The sequence below is a fragment of the Ictalurus punctatus genome, chromosome 16 (genome assembly GCF_001660625.3).
Source record: "Ictalurus punctatus breed USDA103 chromosome 16, Coco_2.0, whole genome shotgun sequence".
In the NCBI taxonomy this organism is placed as follows: domain Eukaryota; kingdom Metazoa; phylum Chordata; class Actinopteri; order Siluriformes; family Ictaluridae; genus Ictalurus; species Ictalurus punctatus.
In genome coordinates this window covers 14,495,369-14,515,225 of record NC_030431.2, presented here as the reverse complement: position 1 = coordinate 14,515,225, position 19,857 = coordinate 14,495,369, and the positions used below count along the sequence as shown (strand labels likewise).

Sequence of the window (19,857 nt, the reverse complement as noted above, 5' to 3'; positions counted from 1 at the left end):
ATGGCCGTTCCCTTTCTCACAAGCACTGTAAGCGGTAGACCAGTCACAACAGACTACAACATATGACCAATCAGCGCAGAGTAGGCTCTCTAAAAGGAGGTGTTTAGAGTGAACAGATCCTTGAGCAAGTCGTTTGTGACCCTGAGAATAAGAGGTGATGCTGCAATGTTAGTTATGAGGAAACTAAAGTGTTTTTTGACCGAGGAGGCATGTAAACTGTATTATTGTAAGAGACCTCTAAAACAAAATTAGGCACATTTATATAGCATAATAGGTGCACTTTAAAATGTGTGAAGTTTTGATTGTGAACAAGGAGTTTAAATTTTGTCGAATGTTTTATATATAAGATGTTGCAATGCCCCATCTACCCGTATTGATGAGCTATTTCTGATATTCTGAATGAAGAATATTGCCATTTGCAGCTGTAGAAATAACTACTTTATGTGTTGAAACCTATATTTCACATAAAGTATTACATACATTTACACCATTTGGTAGATCTCCCATTTACACCATTTGTAAGATTCCCTTATTCAGAGTGATTTTACAAGTGTGATACAAATAAATAGAACTCCGTAATCAAAACCACATTCTCATGCTAGTACAAATATGTCTAAAGCTAAAACTGCATTATTACAACTGTTTAATACAGTGACTTTTAAAAAGATGTGGGGCTTCAGTCTTTGTTTGAAGACAGCAAATGACTCAGCTGTTCAGACAGGAAGGGGACATTTATTCTAGCTCATCAAAGATTTTTGTTACAAAGCACACCGTATATAAATTTTCCAATTTAAGATCTTGAGCTGAAATGAGGAAAGATTTCATTTTGGCTGTCCTTGCACTGTATGAATAAGTATGTAGAAGACAGCAACAACTAAAACAGTAGCAAAGTGCTGCTGTCGTGCACTCTCTTTACAAGTACTTTGTCATTTCAGGTGGGGAGGTAGAATTAAGTTGGCGTTAGATGAATTATTAATAGTTGCCCATCTCTATAAAGCCTGAAACAGGATAAAACTGTTGCACTATGCTGTGTGAATACACACCCAGACAGCGATGGCAACCTTTGTTAAGATTCAAGCTTTGAAATGCAAATCAACCCCCTCGACATTATACATATGTCATAATAACATCTGTACTCAATAGCAGCAAGTAGTGTTTGTGACATTTTCATTACTCTTTATGTTTATTGCTTCCAAAAAAGGTCTTCTCCCTGTCACATTTACCAGCTGAGTTACTTTGATAATTACGTCAACATGGAACAGCATCTGGTTTGCTTATGAGGATGTAACTTACAATTCAAAGAACGTGTTTTCCCCCAAAGAAAACAAACTGAAGATAAATATTCACAGCCTAAAGCACTCCAACAATTAATCTGAAACAAAAGTGAATCCTTCTCAACTCTTCACATCTACTTTTCTACTATGGGAGTTGGTTAATAGCCTCTGAAGGATCTTCATTCCTTTATCCAGCATACTTGCAGTCATCGATGGACTATAAAAGCTCAGTTGTCTCTGAAGACATTGGTCTAAAGTGAACTGTCCTTTAACATGTTGTTTCTTAATAATTTTAATGGTAAAATGGAAAAAATGGGTGATGAAATGTTTTGACCTCAAACACCATCTTTCTTCTGGCAAAGACACCATCAAACTTATAAGGCCCCTTGTGAAAGTTGTCATCTTGTATCATGTATATACTGTATCGTGCAAATGAAAAGCCATATAGATTTTTTTTAAATCAAAAGCAACAGTAGAGTTCCTTGAGGCTGAGAACATAAAAATATATATTTTCCATGGATGATATTCCATTCATCCATTTGCTGTTCCACTTATCCTACACAGGGTCAGAGGGAGCCTATCCCAGGGGACTCGGGGCACAAGGCAGGGGCCAATCCATTGCAGGGCACAATCACGCATACCTCTCTGGACAATTTGGAAATGCTAATCAGCCTCCAATGCATGTCTTTGGACTACGGGAGGCATACCTGGCTCCAGGCATACCAGTTGCATACGGGAGGCAACTGGCATACCTGGAGGAAACCCCCAAAGCACAGTGCGAACATGCAAACTCCACACACACAGTGTGGAGGCAGGAAACAAACATCACACCCTGGAGGTGCAAGGCAAACATGCTAAGCACTAAGCCACTGTGCCACCACGCAGTCTCACAGCTCCAGGGTCCTGGTTTTGATCCTGAGCTTGGATTACTACTGTCTGTAGGAAGTTTCACATGTTCCTGCTTTGTTTGCGCCCACTGTCCAAAATATATGCAGGTAGGCAGATTGGACATGATAAATTTCTCATGGCTGTGAATGAGTGTATGGATATACAGTATGTGTGCATGGTCTATTGTGATTTACATTTACATTTATTCATTTAGCAGACGCTTTTATCCAAAGCGACTTACAAATGAGAAAATACAAGCAAAGATATATCAAGCAGAAAACAATACAAGTAGTGCTACCATACAAAATCCATTAATTGAGTTCCAGAAGAAGCAAAGTGAGCAGAGTAGAGGTGTAAGTGCCAGAGTATTTATTTATTTATTTATTTATTTATTTTTAAGGAGTTGGTTAGGTGTTCACGGAAGATGTGGGTCTTTAGCTGTTTCTTGAAGATGGTGACAGATTCTGCAATCCGGATTGAGGTTGGAAGTTTATTCCACCACTGAGGAACAGTTAGTTTGAAGGTTCTTGAAAGGGACCTTGAGCCGTGCTCAGTAGGTGCTGATAAGCGTCAGTCGTTGATTGATCGCAGATTGTGTGAGGGAACGTAAGCCTTCAGGAAAGAGTTTAGGTAGGAGGGTGCTGTTTCAGACAAGGTCTTGTAGGTGAGCATCAAGGCCTTGAATTTGATGTGGGTGGCTACAGGAAGCCAGTGGAGGGAGATGAAGAGGGGTGTGACATAGGTTCTCTTGGGCTGGTTGAAGACGAGGTGTGCTGCTGCATTCTGAATCATTTGAAGGGGTTTGATGGAGCTCGCTGGGAGGCCCGAGAGTAGTGAGTTGCAGTAGTCCAGTTTTGAGATAACAAGACTAGTAGTTGTGTAGTCTGTTCGGTGAGGTAGGGTCTGATTTTCTTGATGTTGTACAGGATGAACCTACAGGACCGTGCACTTGTTGAGATGTGGTCTGTAAAGGCCAAGCTGTCATCAAGAATCACCCCAAGGTTCCTGGCCGTCCTGGTTGGCTTGAGTGTGGTGGAGCCGAGCTGTACAGTGAGGTTGTGGTTGATTGAGGGACAGGCTGGGATGACGAGAAGCTCAGATTTTGCCAGGTTGAGCTTAAGGTGGTGTTCTCTCATCCAGACCGAGATGTCCGACAGGAAAGCAGATATTCGTGCAGAGACGGATGGATCGTCAGGCTGGAAGAACAAATAGAGCTGGGTGTCATCGTCATAGCAATGGTATGAGATTCCATTCATGGTAAATTGACATCTCATCGGGGTGAATTTTCCTACCTTGCATGCAGTACTACCAGGAAAGGCTTCAGATTCGCTGCCACCCTGACCAGGATGAAGTGGTTAGTGAAGATGTATGAGTGAATCTTGACACTTGTTTTTTTTTTAAAGAAAATTCAGAAGCTGTTTTTTTTTCCTCATTCCATTGATTGGTTCCAAAAATTCTATAGACCATATTTACATTTTACATTTATGGCATTTGCCAGCCGGACACCGTTTTTTTTTTTTTTTTTTTTTTTTTGGTGGTTGGGAGGGGTTTCTAATAGTATTCAAAACAGTCTTAGCGTGAATGCAGTCTTTAATACTTTGGAATAAATTTAAGACACAGGAAAACACGAGGGTAACAGAGTGTAGTTTATTGAGAATCACCATCATACACATATTCTGGGGAGGGAATAGGTCTTGTAGGAGAATAATTTGTAGGTGAAAGTTCATATGATGTGTTTGTAGCAAAGCTACTATCATCATCAGAGGAAAGAATAAACGGGCCCTCCACAGAAGTTATGGGAAGAAGTTGAGCTTCAGTTTGAGTGGAAGCATGAACATAGGTCACAGATGGAATGATACAATAAGCGGGAGGATAAGGAAACCCTGTGGGTACAGGTGAAGAGCAGAGACATTCCAGCAGAGCTGTAACATCGACGTCCAAATAATCCAGTTGATGGCATATATATTCACCCAGGCCTGTGAGATTGAGCAGCCGAGAGAGAGAAAGTCCAGCTGCAGGTGGGCGTTGATCAGCTGGACGGAGATCAGAGAGAAAGGACAAAAAATTTGATAACACAGTAGTGGTAACACTTAAAATATATTCACATAAATACATGTACAAGCACATGCAAAGAATGTAGGAAACAGGTATCAATACATGACATGGAAAAAGCATAAAATTGGAAAACACACTCATACTATGGTTTGAGAAAAACACACACACCCACACACTCACAAAGATGTTCAAGAGAAACACACACACACACACACACACACACACACACACACACACACACACACACACACACACACACACATATACTCACAGAATGTCTAAGAAGCACCAAAAAACATATAAACATACTTAGAATTAGAGAAGAAATATGTGTAACATTAAGCAATAATAAAAATATATCTCACCCATAATGAAGAAGTGATGAAAATATCCAAATTGTTTAGGACAACAGGCGATGAGATGCGCACAGCTCGATTACCGGAAGTGGGAATGGCAGTAAGGGCCTTGGAAAATGTTTAAAATACCCAAAAGAAAAACATGAAGATAAGGGGATATCCAATGGCTGAAAATGTGTTTTAAGGGGCTTTCAGAACGAGAAAAGTTAATTCTACTGGTATTTTAAAATCTAAGAAGTAGTTTTTAAGGGGAATCAAAAAAAGACGTTAATAAAGCATATTGGGATACCAAAAGAATGAGATAATTGGGCATAACCTAAAGATAACACTGTATAAATAGGGCATTGAATCTGTTCTTAGATTCAGATCACTTTTGGGACATCTCACGAGGGGATCTCATGTTGTTTTTTGAACAATAAACTGAATTTTTGCTTCTCTCATCTATCTTGTTCGTGGCTTCATTTTGATCAGTAAATTGAGGATTATTGTATTGACTAACTAGAGGAAATTCAGCAACCTAGTCGTTTTAGATACGACAATACACACAAAAAGACACACTATTAGGACCACATGAATATATATAAATTCCTACATTCTTTTGAATAGCCATGGAATAAAATAAAATCTTAGATTCCACAAGTGTACCTTCTGCCATCATTTGCATATTTGAATGGCCATGTAATACAAAGCAATGTGATAACATGAAATTAAAAATGACCTTATATGGCCATGGGCATTGTTTCGAATCAGGACAGCTGCCATTAGCTGCTATTGTCAAGCAACTGTTTGATGCCGTACACAACAATGCTTCACCTTTCATGTTCGCTGAGAGTAGGCTAATGGTTGAGAGGCAGGAATTTGGCCAATAATTGCTGGCCAAATTCTAGTTGCAATGATGCAGTATTAGACGATAAGCACATCATAATGAATCTAAAGCCGAATCCCGGACATTTTCTCAAATTTAGAAATCCCAGCTGGACACTTTTTTAATGTCCGAAAAAGAGGACGTGTCCAGGAAAAAGAGGCCGTGTCCAGGAAAAAGAGGCCATATGGTCACCCTAACAAAAGTATTTCAGAGAACAACTTGTGTTCATTTCTACGGGGTGGCTGTTGTTCAAGTGGTAGAGCTGGTTGTCCACTAATCGTAGGGTTGGCGGTTCGATTCCTGGCCTACTTGAGTCGTCATACTGAAGTGTCCTTGGGCAAGACACTGAACACCAAGTTGCTCCCAATGGCAAGTTAGCGCCTTGCATGGTAGCTCTGCTACCTTTGGTGTGTGTGTGTGTGTGTGTGTATGGGTGAATGAGACGCAGTGTATCTCTGGATATAGCGCTTTGGATAAAAGCGCTATATAAGTGCGCCATTTACCAAATTTATTTTGCACAAAATTTATTTGCACATGCACCAGGAGGTTGCTCATGTGAGCCACACCTGGCAAGAGAGATCCAAACTTTAATCAAGCGGCTGTCTACATAGTGTTGTGTCAAAAGATTAATTCCTTTGGTTTTAAATGAAATTTATTTAATCCTGATTAATATTTTTTACTAAATTTATCAGTAATATGATTACTTTGTTTTTTTGACGTAACTCGGATTACAGTTACCAGTTTTTTGTATACTGATTACGTAACGCTGTTACATGTATTGCATTACTCCCCAAGCCTGGTTGTAGTACATGCATCCTGCAGGATCCGGTACATCTAAAATATAGCACACCTGTGTTCCGAAACCTTTTTAATCCACTACCACTACCTCTGCAGCTGGATGTTTCACGCAGTCTCATGAAGTCTCACTCAACAACATTATCAAAATAAATAGGTTTAGTTTTTAATTTACCAAAAGTAAAATAGAACACCAAAGACAACCTGAAAAAGGAAGCAGTTATCGTTAATATCATTTGAAAGAACCCAAACATGACAGTCAGAAAACAGAGAAACATATTAAAAAGGCAGGAGTCCAAGAGAGTGAACGGCAGCAGGTCACTGATGAAGCAGTTTGGCGACCGTTCCCATGACTAGCGGTGATAATGTAGCCTGATTGTGGAAGGTTTTTAGAAGTGCTCACAAGGATAAACACTGTCAACCTGCACAAGGCTTTGAAAGTGAGTTTGACTCCTACGAAGAAAATGCACAGTTCAGCCATGAAACTCTGTCTGAACGCTGATTGGCTCCTTTGATGCCGCGGAACAGCCTATCAGCCACACTTCTCCACCCACATAACCCTATATAATCCCAACCAACTCGCCGCCTATAGCCTGTGCGCAGTACTAAATTTCGTATCCTACTGCCCTGCTCCCCAGCACCACTGTCTAGATCTGCTACATGGGGGCTCCTCCTTCTGTACCCTTTGCAGCAGCAGCATGCTTCTCTTCTTCCATGTCTGTACATGACTATCAGAGCAAGTATCTTTACTCACTCAGCAGCAGCAGCAGCATGCTTCTCTTCTTTCTATGTCTGTCCATGACTATCGAGCAAGTATTCATACTTGCTCAGCAGCAGCAGTGTAGCAGATCTAGCCCGCCAGATCAAACCTATTTTCACTCCATCCCCATATTAAAAGCTCACAATTTCCCAGAGAGTTGTCATGGCTGAAATGGCGTTACATTACAGCTTACAGTACATACAGTCATTCTGGCTTTTAGGGAGTACAGGGACTCAAATACGCTGCTTGGTTACTGTGAATACCATACCAACCTCGAGTGGAGTGCAAGCGGGGGTTTTCCAAAAATGAATCTTATTTGTAGCTTGCAGCATGAATCTCTTCTCATCCCCACGATCTCATCTCTGATGTTTTTGAACATTGTGGGTCCACCGTTTACAAAGTTCAATCCCAAGCCATTTGTGGTCTCATGAATACGTAAGGGAATATTTTGTGTTAGATAAGACACTTTTTTTCTTGATTATGTTGTGCAGGTAATGTTAGTTTATTGTGAATAGGCCTACTGTATGATACGTAACTTTGTTTTTGAAGTGCTTTGGAAAAATGTGTTTTGTAGCTAACTGAGGTGACAGTAAGTTTGGGGACTGGGACCTTTCGCCTGCCTCCTGACCTGCCAGATCACTACCCTCTTAGTGTCCCGGAACCTGCAGATTTACAAATTAAGTACTGAATACGTGTATACATGTACAGAAACATTTTAAGATGTAAAGTTAAAACAAGATTCTTAAAAAGAAAAATAACTGAAATGAAATGAAAACAAAATATATAAATACACATATAATGAAACCACTACAAAATGGAAAAAAGTAATACAACATATTTTATACTGAAACATGCTGTATAAACTAATGTAAATTAAGCTTCTTATGTATCACATCTCTGTCTGCTGCCATATCAAACATCCAGAATCTTCAGCAAGCTATATTACTGTACATCCAGCACAACCACAAACTTCATATCCCAAAATTCTCAGTTGGCCTGTGCACATTCCACTGGACCAGTCACATGACCCCTATCTCCCCTGATCACACACAACTGTTTCTATGCACAAACTCCTGAAATAATCCAGATTTTATACATACTTCAGAAAATCTTGCCTGTGTGAGTCCAAGTGTTTGTGTTGTGGTACTGTTATTCATGTTCTTTGACTCATAGCATGTTCAAGTTGTGTTTGAAGATCTCCTGGTTTTGATGAAGATTTTGGATTTGTCCTTGTCTGCTTGTGTTTGTCGAGCACTTGATAAACACTTTGCACTTGCATCCAGCTTTCAGCCTTATGCTTGACATTATGAGAGGTAATCATTTCATGGATTTTTGACATATTTGAAGGGCCACTAATGACATAGATGGTAACAGACAGAAATTAATTTTAACTGGCATTCTAAAAACGCCAGTTGTGCTTTAGCCATCAGCTGATACATAGTGGCTAACTGTGAATGTTTATCCCAATGAGATCAATTATGCAGTTCTGTCACATGATGATATGCTTTTAATTATTGTCTCATTAACCCATAAGTGCCTTATGAAAGTTGTAAAACCACTTAAAATCACCACATCAATTGGTTTTACATGCATGTGCCAGAACTGTGCTATACAGTGAATAGAGAGCACATGTTTCATGTTACTATTCTTAAGTGGGGGTTTAAATAAAACAATTAAAGCAGGTGTTACACATTTCATAGTACTATACCACCAATCATGAATGCCTTATTATTATTATTATTATTATTATTATTATTATTATTATTATTATTATTATTATTATTATTGCATAGCAGCATTTTTTAAATCATGTTCTAGGTGCAAAGGCAATAAATCAGCCAGTTGAAAGTTATCTTGTTTGCATTTAACTGTTGCTGACTAAAATAACTATTACAAATTGATTGATTTTTATGAATAACTACTTTCTACTTGAGTGTTGTGTTGAGCTTTTAAAAACAAAAAGGTCCTTGAAAGCTCACCTCTTACTTATTGTCTAAATCACCCCAATAGGTGAAATTTCATGATTTTCGGTATAACTCCTACTAGCCTGAAAAGACTGTGTTGATCTCTGGCCTTTTAAATATTTCCACCTACGCATACCTGTGAGTGCTTGCAAGTATGTGTGAGAGCCTGGAACAGCTTTATTTCCATTTCAGCCCCACACCTTTATTAGCTGCTCACTCAGTATAGCAATATTTCCTCATAGTTAAAACACAGAGATGGTGTAGTTTGTAATGGCATTAGCAGAAATGTACCTTATGTCTCCGGGGTGTAAAGACAGTAAAATAAGTCAGCAATATTATCATTTTTAAAGGGAAAAAGCCTCAAATATTTATCAATATTTAATTCATAAATGGCACCTTGAGGCAGGCTGAAAGAATATTGCACCATCTCAGAACGTTGCTCACAGTCCTGCCTGTGCTTTTTTATGCTTGTTTTTAAGCCAATGACTTAAAAGGGTGTATGAAGGAGCACTTTCTGGCTGCCATATCTCTGTTTTGGTTTCCAGTATCTGGGTTATTCAACCAGGCATTTCTGAGATATACTTTGGCAAACAAAACAGGATTTGAAACAAGGGTCTTGGTCGCAGTCAGGTGTGGAATTGTATTGAAGAAGCACAAGAAATGTAGAGTTTTTTTAATTATTATTATTATTTAGGTTTGTCTACAGATTATGTAATTTTAGCCCTGATTTTACTGTCTCAGATTAATTTCGGGACTCTGCAAGACCCCAACCACCCCAACCCAACCCCCCGTATATACATTTGGCGCAAGCTGTTATGCATCTACCTTGTGCTCGTGTAGTGTGAGTGATTCATCAATGCAATTGTATGAGTCTTTGTGCTGTCTTAGACGCCCCAGTATTTTTAAGCATGTCTGCTATTCTCAGCAATTAATTTTGTAGTGCGCACCTCTACAAAAAGTAACAAGAACATTGAAGAGACTCACAGAGGAAATATTTAATCCAGTGTAATCATCTGTTCATGTCAGGGCACATCGTAAGCACAATAATGTTGCTTCTATAATAAAAATTTGGCATGTCATGTCCAAATGGTTCTTAAGAACAGCAAAAATAAAAAAACAAAAACAACAAAGTTCCTGGCATGACAAAGTATAAAATATGGTGTTTTTTTTTTGCACTACAGCTCCACTTCTCTTTGCAAAACAAACAACCTTGCTGTCTGCATCTCCCCAACCAATACTTCATTCAAATTTTTTTCTTATTTTTCTTTTACCATGTTTCCGTACAAAATAGTGCAAAATAACCACAGCCAATTGCTCAAGACAGTCACACCATAGACAGTTCTCATTATTATTGTCTTGAGAACGTGGGATTTGAGAGTCAGGCACAATTCATCTGTGATTTCTCCAGGTGAAAGGTCATGGAAACAGTCTGTGATTGCTCTGGGTAATGTGTACACTACTACATCCACAAAACGTCTGGGTTACGTATGTAAACTTGTTTCCTGAGAAGGGAACGAGACGTTGAATCACACTTGACGCTTTGGGAATGCACTTGGCAGAAATGGTATCTGAATACATGTGAAATCATGCCAATCAGATTGGCCTGCCTCAGTCAGGTGATGAAGTAGAAAAACGTCACAAAGACTATATAAGGCAGCCACAAACTATGTCATTCAGCATCTATTTGTTTGAAGGAGAGGAACTCTACGTTGTATCATGCTTGACGCTTTGGGTACCAGAATACCCACTATTCCATACTGAACCATGTCTGTCAAAAAATGTGTGTGATGTATATAAGCACAAAAGCATTTCTTGAACAAACATAGAATGTCTTGTCTTACAGCATTCCCTCAGATAATGCCTTAGAGGAAGCCAAACCCTTGCTTGAATGTGCCCCTGTAGAATTCCTGCACCTCAGGTACTGGTTCTACTGGCAATCTTTATACCCCAAAAGAATAGACAGGTATTAGAGCATACACTTCCTTGTGGATAAACTCTAGTATTGAAAACGTTCTCACAACTTCAGTTGAGAGATACCTAGGAGTTGGTACCCATTCAGGGGCCTACACTGCTTCGACAGGGCTATGATGTCTGAAAACCATACTCAGAGTTGGTTAAAGCGGCGCTACCAGGAGCACACTCTACTGGTTTTGACGAACCATAGCCTCCGCACCTCAGTGATAGGGACTAACTGACAATATCTGCACCACGAAGTGTAGCGACACATATTAAGAGCATACACTTCCCTGTGGGCGAATTTGAAGTGTTTGTAGAATCCACAGCACTATCCTGGTAGTCACTGGGTCCCACTAGCCTACTTGAATAGAGCGTAATAGAGCATACAACTTCCCCATGATAATAAATACCCCCTTTTAAATATGAAAAGAAACGTTTCCTCAGAAATATTCTCTGTTCATAACAGCCCACCAGACCCGACTGAAGGGAGGTCAATATGGATGTGCGATTTTCAGATCTTATCATGAAAAATCAATACTTGAAGTGAATGTGCATACGATAAACTGAGTGTAACACACTGAAACTGAGTATATGTCTCAGGTAACGCAGACCCAAACTCAGCTGCATCCCCACACCCCGGAAGATTGAAGGGAGAGATAGCCTTTTTTAAGTGAAAGTATCATAGGTTCGTTACCCTGCCGAGCTAACTGAACAGGGGCATAACAACATGGGAGATCATCGAATACATAATGTCCTACAGAAATACTGGTGGCAAGCACAACCTCAAAGTCCCCGATACCCCACTTTATCAGCCCTTCTGGACTACTTCTTCCTTCTAGTGCTTAGAATGGTCCTCAGATCCATTCTCGTGCTTCTGGAGTACTGGGATTGCGGCTGCCCAAACCCCCTGCCTCTGCGTGGCTTTCTGTTCCTCTCTATCATTGCTAGTCCAAGGCTAAGGACTACTCGAAGCTCTGGGAGCTCGAAGCAGGGAGGGAGGAGTATATCAAATGCCTCTGACTATTTTTCACTTCTTGAAACCTGTCCACAACAGTATTTATTGCATCAATGAACAAGCCCGCAGGAGAAACAGGGGCATTCACTTTTTCTCTCTCTTTTATTCACAACAAATTAAGTCACAAATGCCTCTCCACAATCACCAAAGCAGTCACAGAACAGCCAATGGCACTGGCCATCTGCTTCGTGGCATGGAGAGACAAATCTGTGGCTTGGCAGAGCTTCGCACCCGCCTTGGGACCAATATCCTATAGCTCTGTTAGCAGGTCATCTTGATAAGCTTGAAGCACAGCCATAGTATGCAAAGCCCCACAAGCCTGACCTGCTGCTGCATAAGCCTTGCACACTAACTGTGAAGACACCCAGAATGGCTTCATAGGCAAGGCCCCTCTAAGTTTGCTACTGTACCAGGAGAGAGATAGCCCGCAAGCATCTCTTCTACACCATCGTGGGGTTAAAAACCATGCTGGAGGGGAGCTTCTTGCGGGGGCAGGATTTTTTAAGACAGGTGAGGAAGCGCTCGTCCAGTCTACCACAAGGTGCCTCCTCAGCTGGCCATTCACACAACCTATAACAGCTCTTTATAGGATTCAGAGAGCTGCACGGGTTGTGCTGCCTACTCCATCTCCTCAGAGGTGGAGGCGGCGGGCTGATTTATCAGTCCCGTGGGAAAAATCGCACTGCGAGCTCCCTCTGGGACTGGAGACTCGGAACCAGAAGAGAGAGCAAGCGAAAGGGACTCACCCATGTTGCTCTTCCTCCAGATCCATCTGAGACTCTGATTTGAGCTGGCAGACTGCTTCAACAGCGGCTGGTCCCGAACCACGAGGCGTAAATGCCCAGCTCCCTTCACTCAAGAAGAGAGCCAGCTGAGCCTGGAGGTTTTTTTAGGGAGAAAAAAATTTTTTTTTTTAATTTCACAGTGCATGCAGACAGCCCCCTCAAGGACTTACCTAGCATGCTCTGCTCCCTAAACATTTAACACAGAAAGTGTGCTCATCATTCTCCATGAGAAAACCGGAGTATGGCGGGACACAACCTCCGAAACCCCTATTGCTCATAGTTTCTCCTTTTTTTATGGACAAACAATATGACAGACAATAGAACAGACAATCACATATAGTACACAGACATGCGGTTCCAGAAAACAAAGATGCTGAATGACGCAGATTGTGGGTGCGTTATACAGTCTTTGTGATGCGTTTCTACTTTGTCACCTGACTGATGCAAGCCAATCTGAATGGCATGATTTCACACATATTCAAACACCATTTCCGCCAAGCGGCATTCCCAAAGTGTCAAGCGTGACACAATGTAGAGTTCCCTTGGAAAGGGAACAACAGATTGCAATTGATAAACATCATGTAGTATATGCAGTACAGCAATTCTGAGATTTTGAAAGTCATGTAGCGTCCACTTGGCTTAAGCACCACTGGCTCTGGAGCAGAAGAGATTCATGAAAGAAACAGTATGAGTGTTTGGTTTTTAATATGCTGCTCTGCAGTTTCATCCTGGTCTCTGATTGAAATATAAAATAAAATATCTGTTTCTATTCCTTTCTTTTCAGTCCCTCCAAAAATTGTGAGCTTCTCAAACAGTTTGGTGGTGAACGAAGGCTCCAACGTTACTCTCATGTGTCTGGCTAACGGCAAACCAGAGCCTGCAATCAGCTGGAAAATGTTGTCCCTAACAGGTAAGTGACTCCACTTTGCTTTTTTATGTCATGCAATACATATTTATATTCTCTCAAAATCACAGCTCAGGTCCAGCTCAGGTCCCGGTGCACAATAGGTCACACTGGTGTGTGAGAATGAAGAAAGCTGTTTATGACTTATTTTGTATTTACACAATATAATATTTCAGTTCAGTTTTACAAGAATAAGTTTTGTTCCGTCATCTCACGTCTGAATGAGTATCTGTATTATTGCATCCCTTAATGAGGTTTATGAATATTCCAAATTACACATCATACTCAAATACGGTAACACAGTGGGTACCGTTTCAGCAAGATAAGTTGTATGTGTGGGTGTGTGTAGACATTTAAAATAAACCTGGTGGTACGTTTGCATGTCAGCGTGCACCACAGAGAAATCAGCTCTGTTTGAGCCTGTCTGTTCCTCTGCTGCACCCTGTGTGGCTTCACGTTATCATGGAAAAAAATATGTTTTTAATGTTTAATGATTCATGCGCTTCTATTGTGCCGTAGCCCACATCTCTCTGCCTTTGTGTCAGTACAAGAATCTGGTAATTGAAATGTTAATATGACATCGATGTGACTGCCTTTTTTAAAAATTATTATTAAGAGCTTTGATAGGCTCTATTGTAATACAGTACAGGTGTCTGGCAGAGCTTTTTACAGCTTTTATTAATAAAGATCAACTGCCACAATTAAAGCAGAGAAAGAACACATCATGTTCATTGTCATTATATATGTACATGGTTATAGGTGAGAAATATACAAATGAAAGTATAAATTAACCTGCACACAATTATTCAGCAGGATCAGTACTATACACAGTAATATTGTCTTTTACATTATACATGTTAATTCTAAATCAGTATCACAGTTGACATAGTGTGTGTTAATTTAATGCAGATTCATTAGTTGGGCACTTCACTGCCTTGTAGATATAATTTACTCTAATACACATTCTTGAAATGTAAGACCAGAAGCAAGTACAGGCGAGTGCACATGAAATGAGGTGTGCTACACTTAGCCTTTCTGCAGTCTCAAATCTGGATGACAAGCTTCCCAATTTCAATAGTAACCATTTTATAGCATTTGCAGACTTACAGTGCATTTATTTCCAGTATATTCAATTTAGCCTTAAACATATTTTTTAAACATAAGTATTTGAAAATGTAAAGGATGCTGTAGCTGCTGTTGTTGATATTATCCGGTGTGTAAGTAGTCAACCCCCTTAAACTTTAAGTGTGACATGAATGAAATGAATCAATGGAAAATACACCATAATAATGAAGTCTAGTGAAAAATCAATAGAGTTTGTACAATTATTTACAAATAAAAATGGACAAATTGTGAAAGTATTCACCCCCATTGCTGTGAAACCACTAAATTACCATTTGCCATCTGAAGTCATATAATTAATTGAATGGAGTTGACCTGTGTGCAGTTAAAGCAGCATGCAATCACAAAATAAACACACCATTTCCAGAAATAAATCCAGAGAACAGACCTCAACCAACAGCTTTATGAATGCCAATTAGCTATCAAATCCAAAGTTTTGGATATTAGCGTTAGGGTTTTTGTGTTTGGTCATAACAACTTTATTGTCCCATGCAGCATCATTAAATCCATTATTTAAAAATGGAAAGAATATGGGGACATGGTGGCATGATGACTTAGTAGTTAGCACATTTGCCTCGCACCTCCAGGGTTGGGGGTTTGATTCCTACCCCCACCCTATGTGCACAGAGATTGTATGTTCTCTCCGTGCTTTTGGGGGTTTCCTCCTGGTACTCCAGTTTCCTCCCCAGTCCAAAGACATGTGTTGTAATTGGCATTTCCATAGTGTGGGTGTGTGCAATGGTGCCCTGCAATGGGTTAGCACCCCGTACAGGGTGTCATCTGCCTTGTGCCCTGAGCCCCCTTGGATATGCTCCAGGCTCCCTGCAGCCCTGTGTAGGATAAGTGGTACAGAAAATTTATGGATGGAAAGAAAGAATATGGCACAGATTCTGCTTAGAGGAAGTCATCCACCAAAGGTCAGTGTCCAGTTCAAGAGAACATTAGTCAGAGAAGCAACCATGACGTCAAGTGTGACTCTGAAGGAGCAGGAGAAATCCATAGTTCAAGGGGGTGAATACTTATGAAAGGGACTATATCATTAATGATGTGAACTATTCCTGCCAGTCACACCTGGCTTTGTGGGAAGACTACAGCTTAAAGATCTGAATCATCACACCTACAAACACCACAGCTACAGTGACAGATACTTTTCTTAATAATCCCAGATGTCTAGCGTTAACTCCCACACTGCATCTGCAGCTAGGCATTGCCACTGACATGCTCAGGATTTCCATTTGCAGTCCTTGTTGAGCACTAGACGCTTATCTAAATCTGAATCTAGGGAGCAAAGTGAGCCAATGCATTCCCATTGCTGAAAGAAACTGATGAGATTTTGTTTCTGAGTAGCAGTGATTGAATGGCCTACACCTTTTGTATATCACCTTTACATTAAGATAATTCCCTACAGGAACACCAGATATAATTGGGTGTCACTGTGTCAAAGACTGCACTGAAAGTTAACAGCAAAACAAATAGTTTAATTTAGGAGGAAATTAGAACAACAATAGCTTAGTGTAATAGCCTACCTTTTTTGTAATATTACAGCAACTCTTTGGTAAATGAAAGAATAAATGCCTATGATCTTTGGAGAAACCTCCTGTGCTTTTCAAAGGCAGTGATTTATGTTACAGTTCAAAAGATATGAAAGACAATATTCCTCCTTGTTCTAAAACTGGTTTCTCTCACATATTGCAATCCAATAAGTATTCTGAAAGAACACAGGTGTAATAAGACTTTGCACGATAAGCAGTATCAGTCTTATTGTGTTCTGGGTAAGGGTGTCCATTTATCTGATCCAGTTTACTTACTTTCTAGTAAATTACACAAACCTACTTTTTTGTCACCCATGACTTTTTTTTTCTTTTTTAAGTAAAGAAACAAGTAGAGGTGTTAGATTTATTCTTCTGAACGTAGTAGTAGAAGCATTTTTCTTGGTTGTAACCAGCGTCCATCAATGTGTTAAATTGGGCATGGATCTTTCATTCGAAGCTTCATTTGACAGGTACAGGTTGTGAGGTTTTTATATGAGATTTTAACATTAATATTCATAATAGAAGAGGGCTGCAGAGTTGAATTGGTCTTCGTATAGTGCTGCAAAACAGGCATGGCATCGAATGCTAATTCACTATTCAATAACAACAAATGAGTTATAATTCTATGAAGTGCCATTCTTATGCAAAGTGTGAATGCACTTAAAGCTAAGGGTTTTTGTGCTTACTGTGCATCATGTTATCAAAGCAAATAATCATAACTATTTACAGCTTTAATAAATACTGGCAGTTTCTCGTTTTAACCTACAAAATTTATTTAGTATTTTTTCCTGTAATACAAACCGACAAATGGCGCATGAAGGCATTTTAGATTTGTGCAAGGAGAGAAGAGGATTATACATGATATTTTACAGCTTCATAATATTGCTTTGCTGCTGGATATAGAACAAGGTCAATACCAATAATACTAATTGAGTAACTGTTAGTAATTTATCATTGCCCGTGTTTAATTGGTTTGCATAAGACACTGTTTTTTAATGATGCCATTTGTGTCTGCAAGGCTTGGCTGCTAAAGCACTATTACATTCGTTAGTATTAGAGTTTTGGGTTCATTTAGATGAAGGCAAAACACTGCAGTTTTTTTTTTTTTTATGAAGTCCTGATTGTGTTAATCTAGTCTATAGCTGTTTGGGTATAATGAGACTTCAGCGCAGTTGCCTTGTTTGTGAGTTTAGCAGCTCATTTCAGGGGCCAAATGATCCCTGTAGCAGGAATGCTATAATCTACTAGTACAGCTCTGCTCTACTGAGCTCTCTCTCTCTCTCACACACTCTCTGCTGCCCTCGGCTTTCTGTACCGACTTCCACTTTCATTATTTATCTCTTTTTCCCTGTTTTTTGGGATGACAAATATAATAAACTTCTAAATAAATATATATCCAGAGGGTGGAGGCGATTGATGATACAATGGCCTTGTCTGCGTGTTGGACAGTCGTGACTCATTGCAACAACACACTGGCTCTTGATAGATCCACAGCTTAAGGGAGTTTAACTGTCTCAGAGGATCACAGTAGTGTATGCTATTATATACATACAGAATAAAACAGGACAAGACTGGGCTGTTATAGGAGCACAAGCAAAGACAATGTGGTGTGATGCGCAGGGAAGCAGTGTGTGCTATTCTTCTTATACCAGATTAATTTGTCAACACAAAACGGTTTATATTTATTAAAAAATGGCATGTTGTATTTTTATCTGTTTATAGTTACATTTAATGGTGGATTGCAGGCTTGAGAGATATTGATTTTTCCCTGCTTTTGATTGACCAGTAAAAAAAAAGAAGAGATTACTGATTTAATCGTACAGGAACTGGAAAAAATTCAGAACCTAAAATATACTGGAAAACAAGAATTTCCACCATGTGAGGTTTAAGGATAGTATGGGAGGGCATAATAATATTATCAGCTGTGCACTAAGGAAATGCTTGCTGGCAGCAGCAATAGTTTAAACTCAGTTGCATGATGGATTTTTTTATGAGATTCTGCAGTAATGTGCAGTAAACAGTGCAGTGATTACAGCACATTTTCAATTTAATCCTTTGCGAAATCGGTTGCCCAATGTCCACATGGTCAGCATTTTCAATCTTGATCTGCTGTTCCTCAGTGCTTAAATGCATCTGAGCTCTGATCTGTACAGGAGAGCCAAAAATCTTAATTGCTATGTCCATATATTTATCACTAATAAATATAGGTAACCAATGTTAAATATATTAAATATTGCTACGATGAATATTGATAGATTTTAATTTGCATGAATGAACTCAGAGCGTATCCAAAGTCAGGATGCCACAGGAGTGTATTCAAGAGCATGCGAAATAGAAGAAATGGGGAAGAGCTTCCAGTAGGTGTCACTTAATATCGGATTAATCCAGATTACTATGCTGATTGGATTATCTCTCATTTTTAATTGGGGAGGATTTAATTGGTGGATTTGCTTCGCGGATTTTTGAGTGAAAACTTGCACTAGCATACGCCGATGTAAGGCTTGGGGAGTAACAGAATGCGTGTAATGCTGTTATTTAACCAGGATACAAAAAATGGTAACTGTAATCCGTTACAGTTGCATCAAAAAACACATAATCTGATTACAGGTACATTTTGTAAAAAATGGGAATACTATCAGGATTGCAATTTTTAAAAATTTAAAACCAAGGAATTTAATCTTTTTACATAACGCCATATAGACAGCCACTTGATTATAGTTCTGGTTCTCTCTTGCCAGTCGTGGCTCACCTGAGCAACCTCCTGGTGCAAAAGTTAATTTGGTAGAGATTAACACAAATTGTTCTCTGAAGATTTTGTTAGGGTGACCATACGTGCTCTTTTTCCCGGACATGTCCTCTTTTTCGGACCTTAAAAAAAGCATCTACATTTGAGAACATATCCGTAATTCAGCTTCAGTGTCATTTTGATGTGCATGGTTTAATACTGCAACATGTGTGCGCATGTTTGCATTGCTTTAACCCCTCTCTGTAATTCCCTCCTTCTGACACACCAATTGGTTGATTATAAAAGGCTTGCAACAACTATTGGCCAAATTCCTGCCTCTCAACCAGGCAGGAACTCTCAGAGAACATGCGAAGGTGAAGCACTTTTATGTATGGCATCAACATAGCAGCAAATGACAGCTGTCCTGAGTCGAAACAATGTCCATGGCCATTTAAGGTCATTTTTAATTTCATCTTATCACATTGCTTGTATTACATGACCATTCAAATCTGTGACTGCTGGCAGAATGTACACTCATGGCATCTGATATTTTATTTTATTCTATGGACATTCAAAAGAATGTAGGAAAAATGTCAAATGTAGGCAGAGTGAAACCGTTCACTTCATTCATTTCTATATTTTATATATATATATATATATATATATATATATATATATATATATATATATATATATATATATATATATATATATATATATATATAAATGAATTGAACGGTTTCACTGATTACTATATATATATATATGTGTGTGTGTGTGTGTGTGTGTGTGTGTGTGTGTGATGCTAATAGTGTCTTTTTCAGTGTATTAAAGGTTAAAGTCTGCATTCATAGTAATAGT

At 39.3% G+C, this 19,857-nt stretch overlaps 1 protein-coding gene across 5 annotated transcripts in view; it reads left to right on the top strand.

Annotated features, from left to right (window-relative positions):
* The window catches only part of ntm (neurotrimin), a 469,318-nt gene that overhangs the window by 410,377 nt on the left and 39,084 nt on the right, over window positions 1-19,857 (top strand). For all 5 annotated transcript variants that reach the window (XM_017489927.3, XM_017489926.3, XM_017489930.3 and 2 more), the window contains one exon: window positions 13,498-13,623. In XM_017489927.3, coding sequence (XP_017345416.1) covers window positions 13,498-13,623 — 126 coding nt within the window. The remainder of the gene's footprint in view (window positions 1-13,497; window positions 13,624-19,857) is intronic.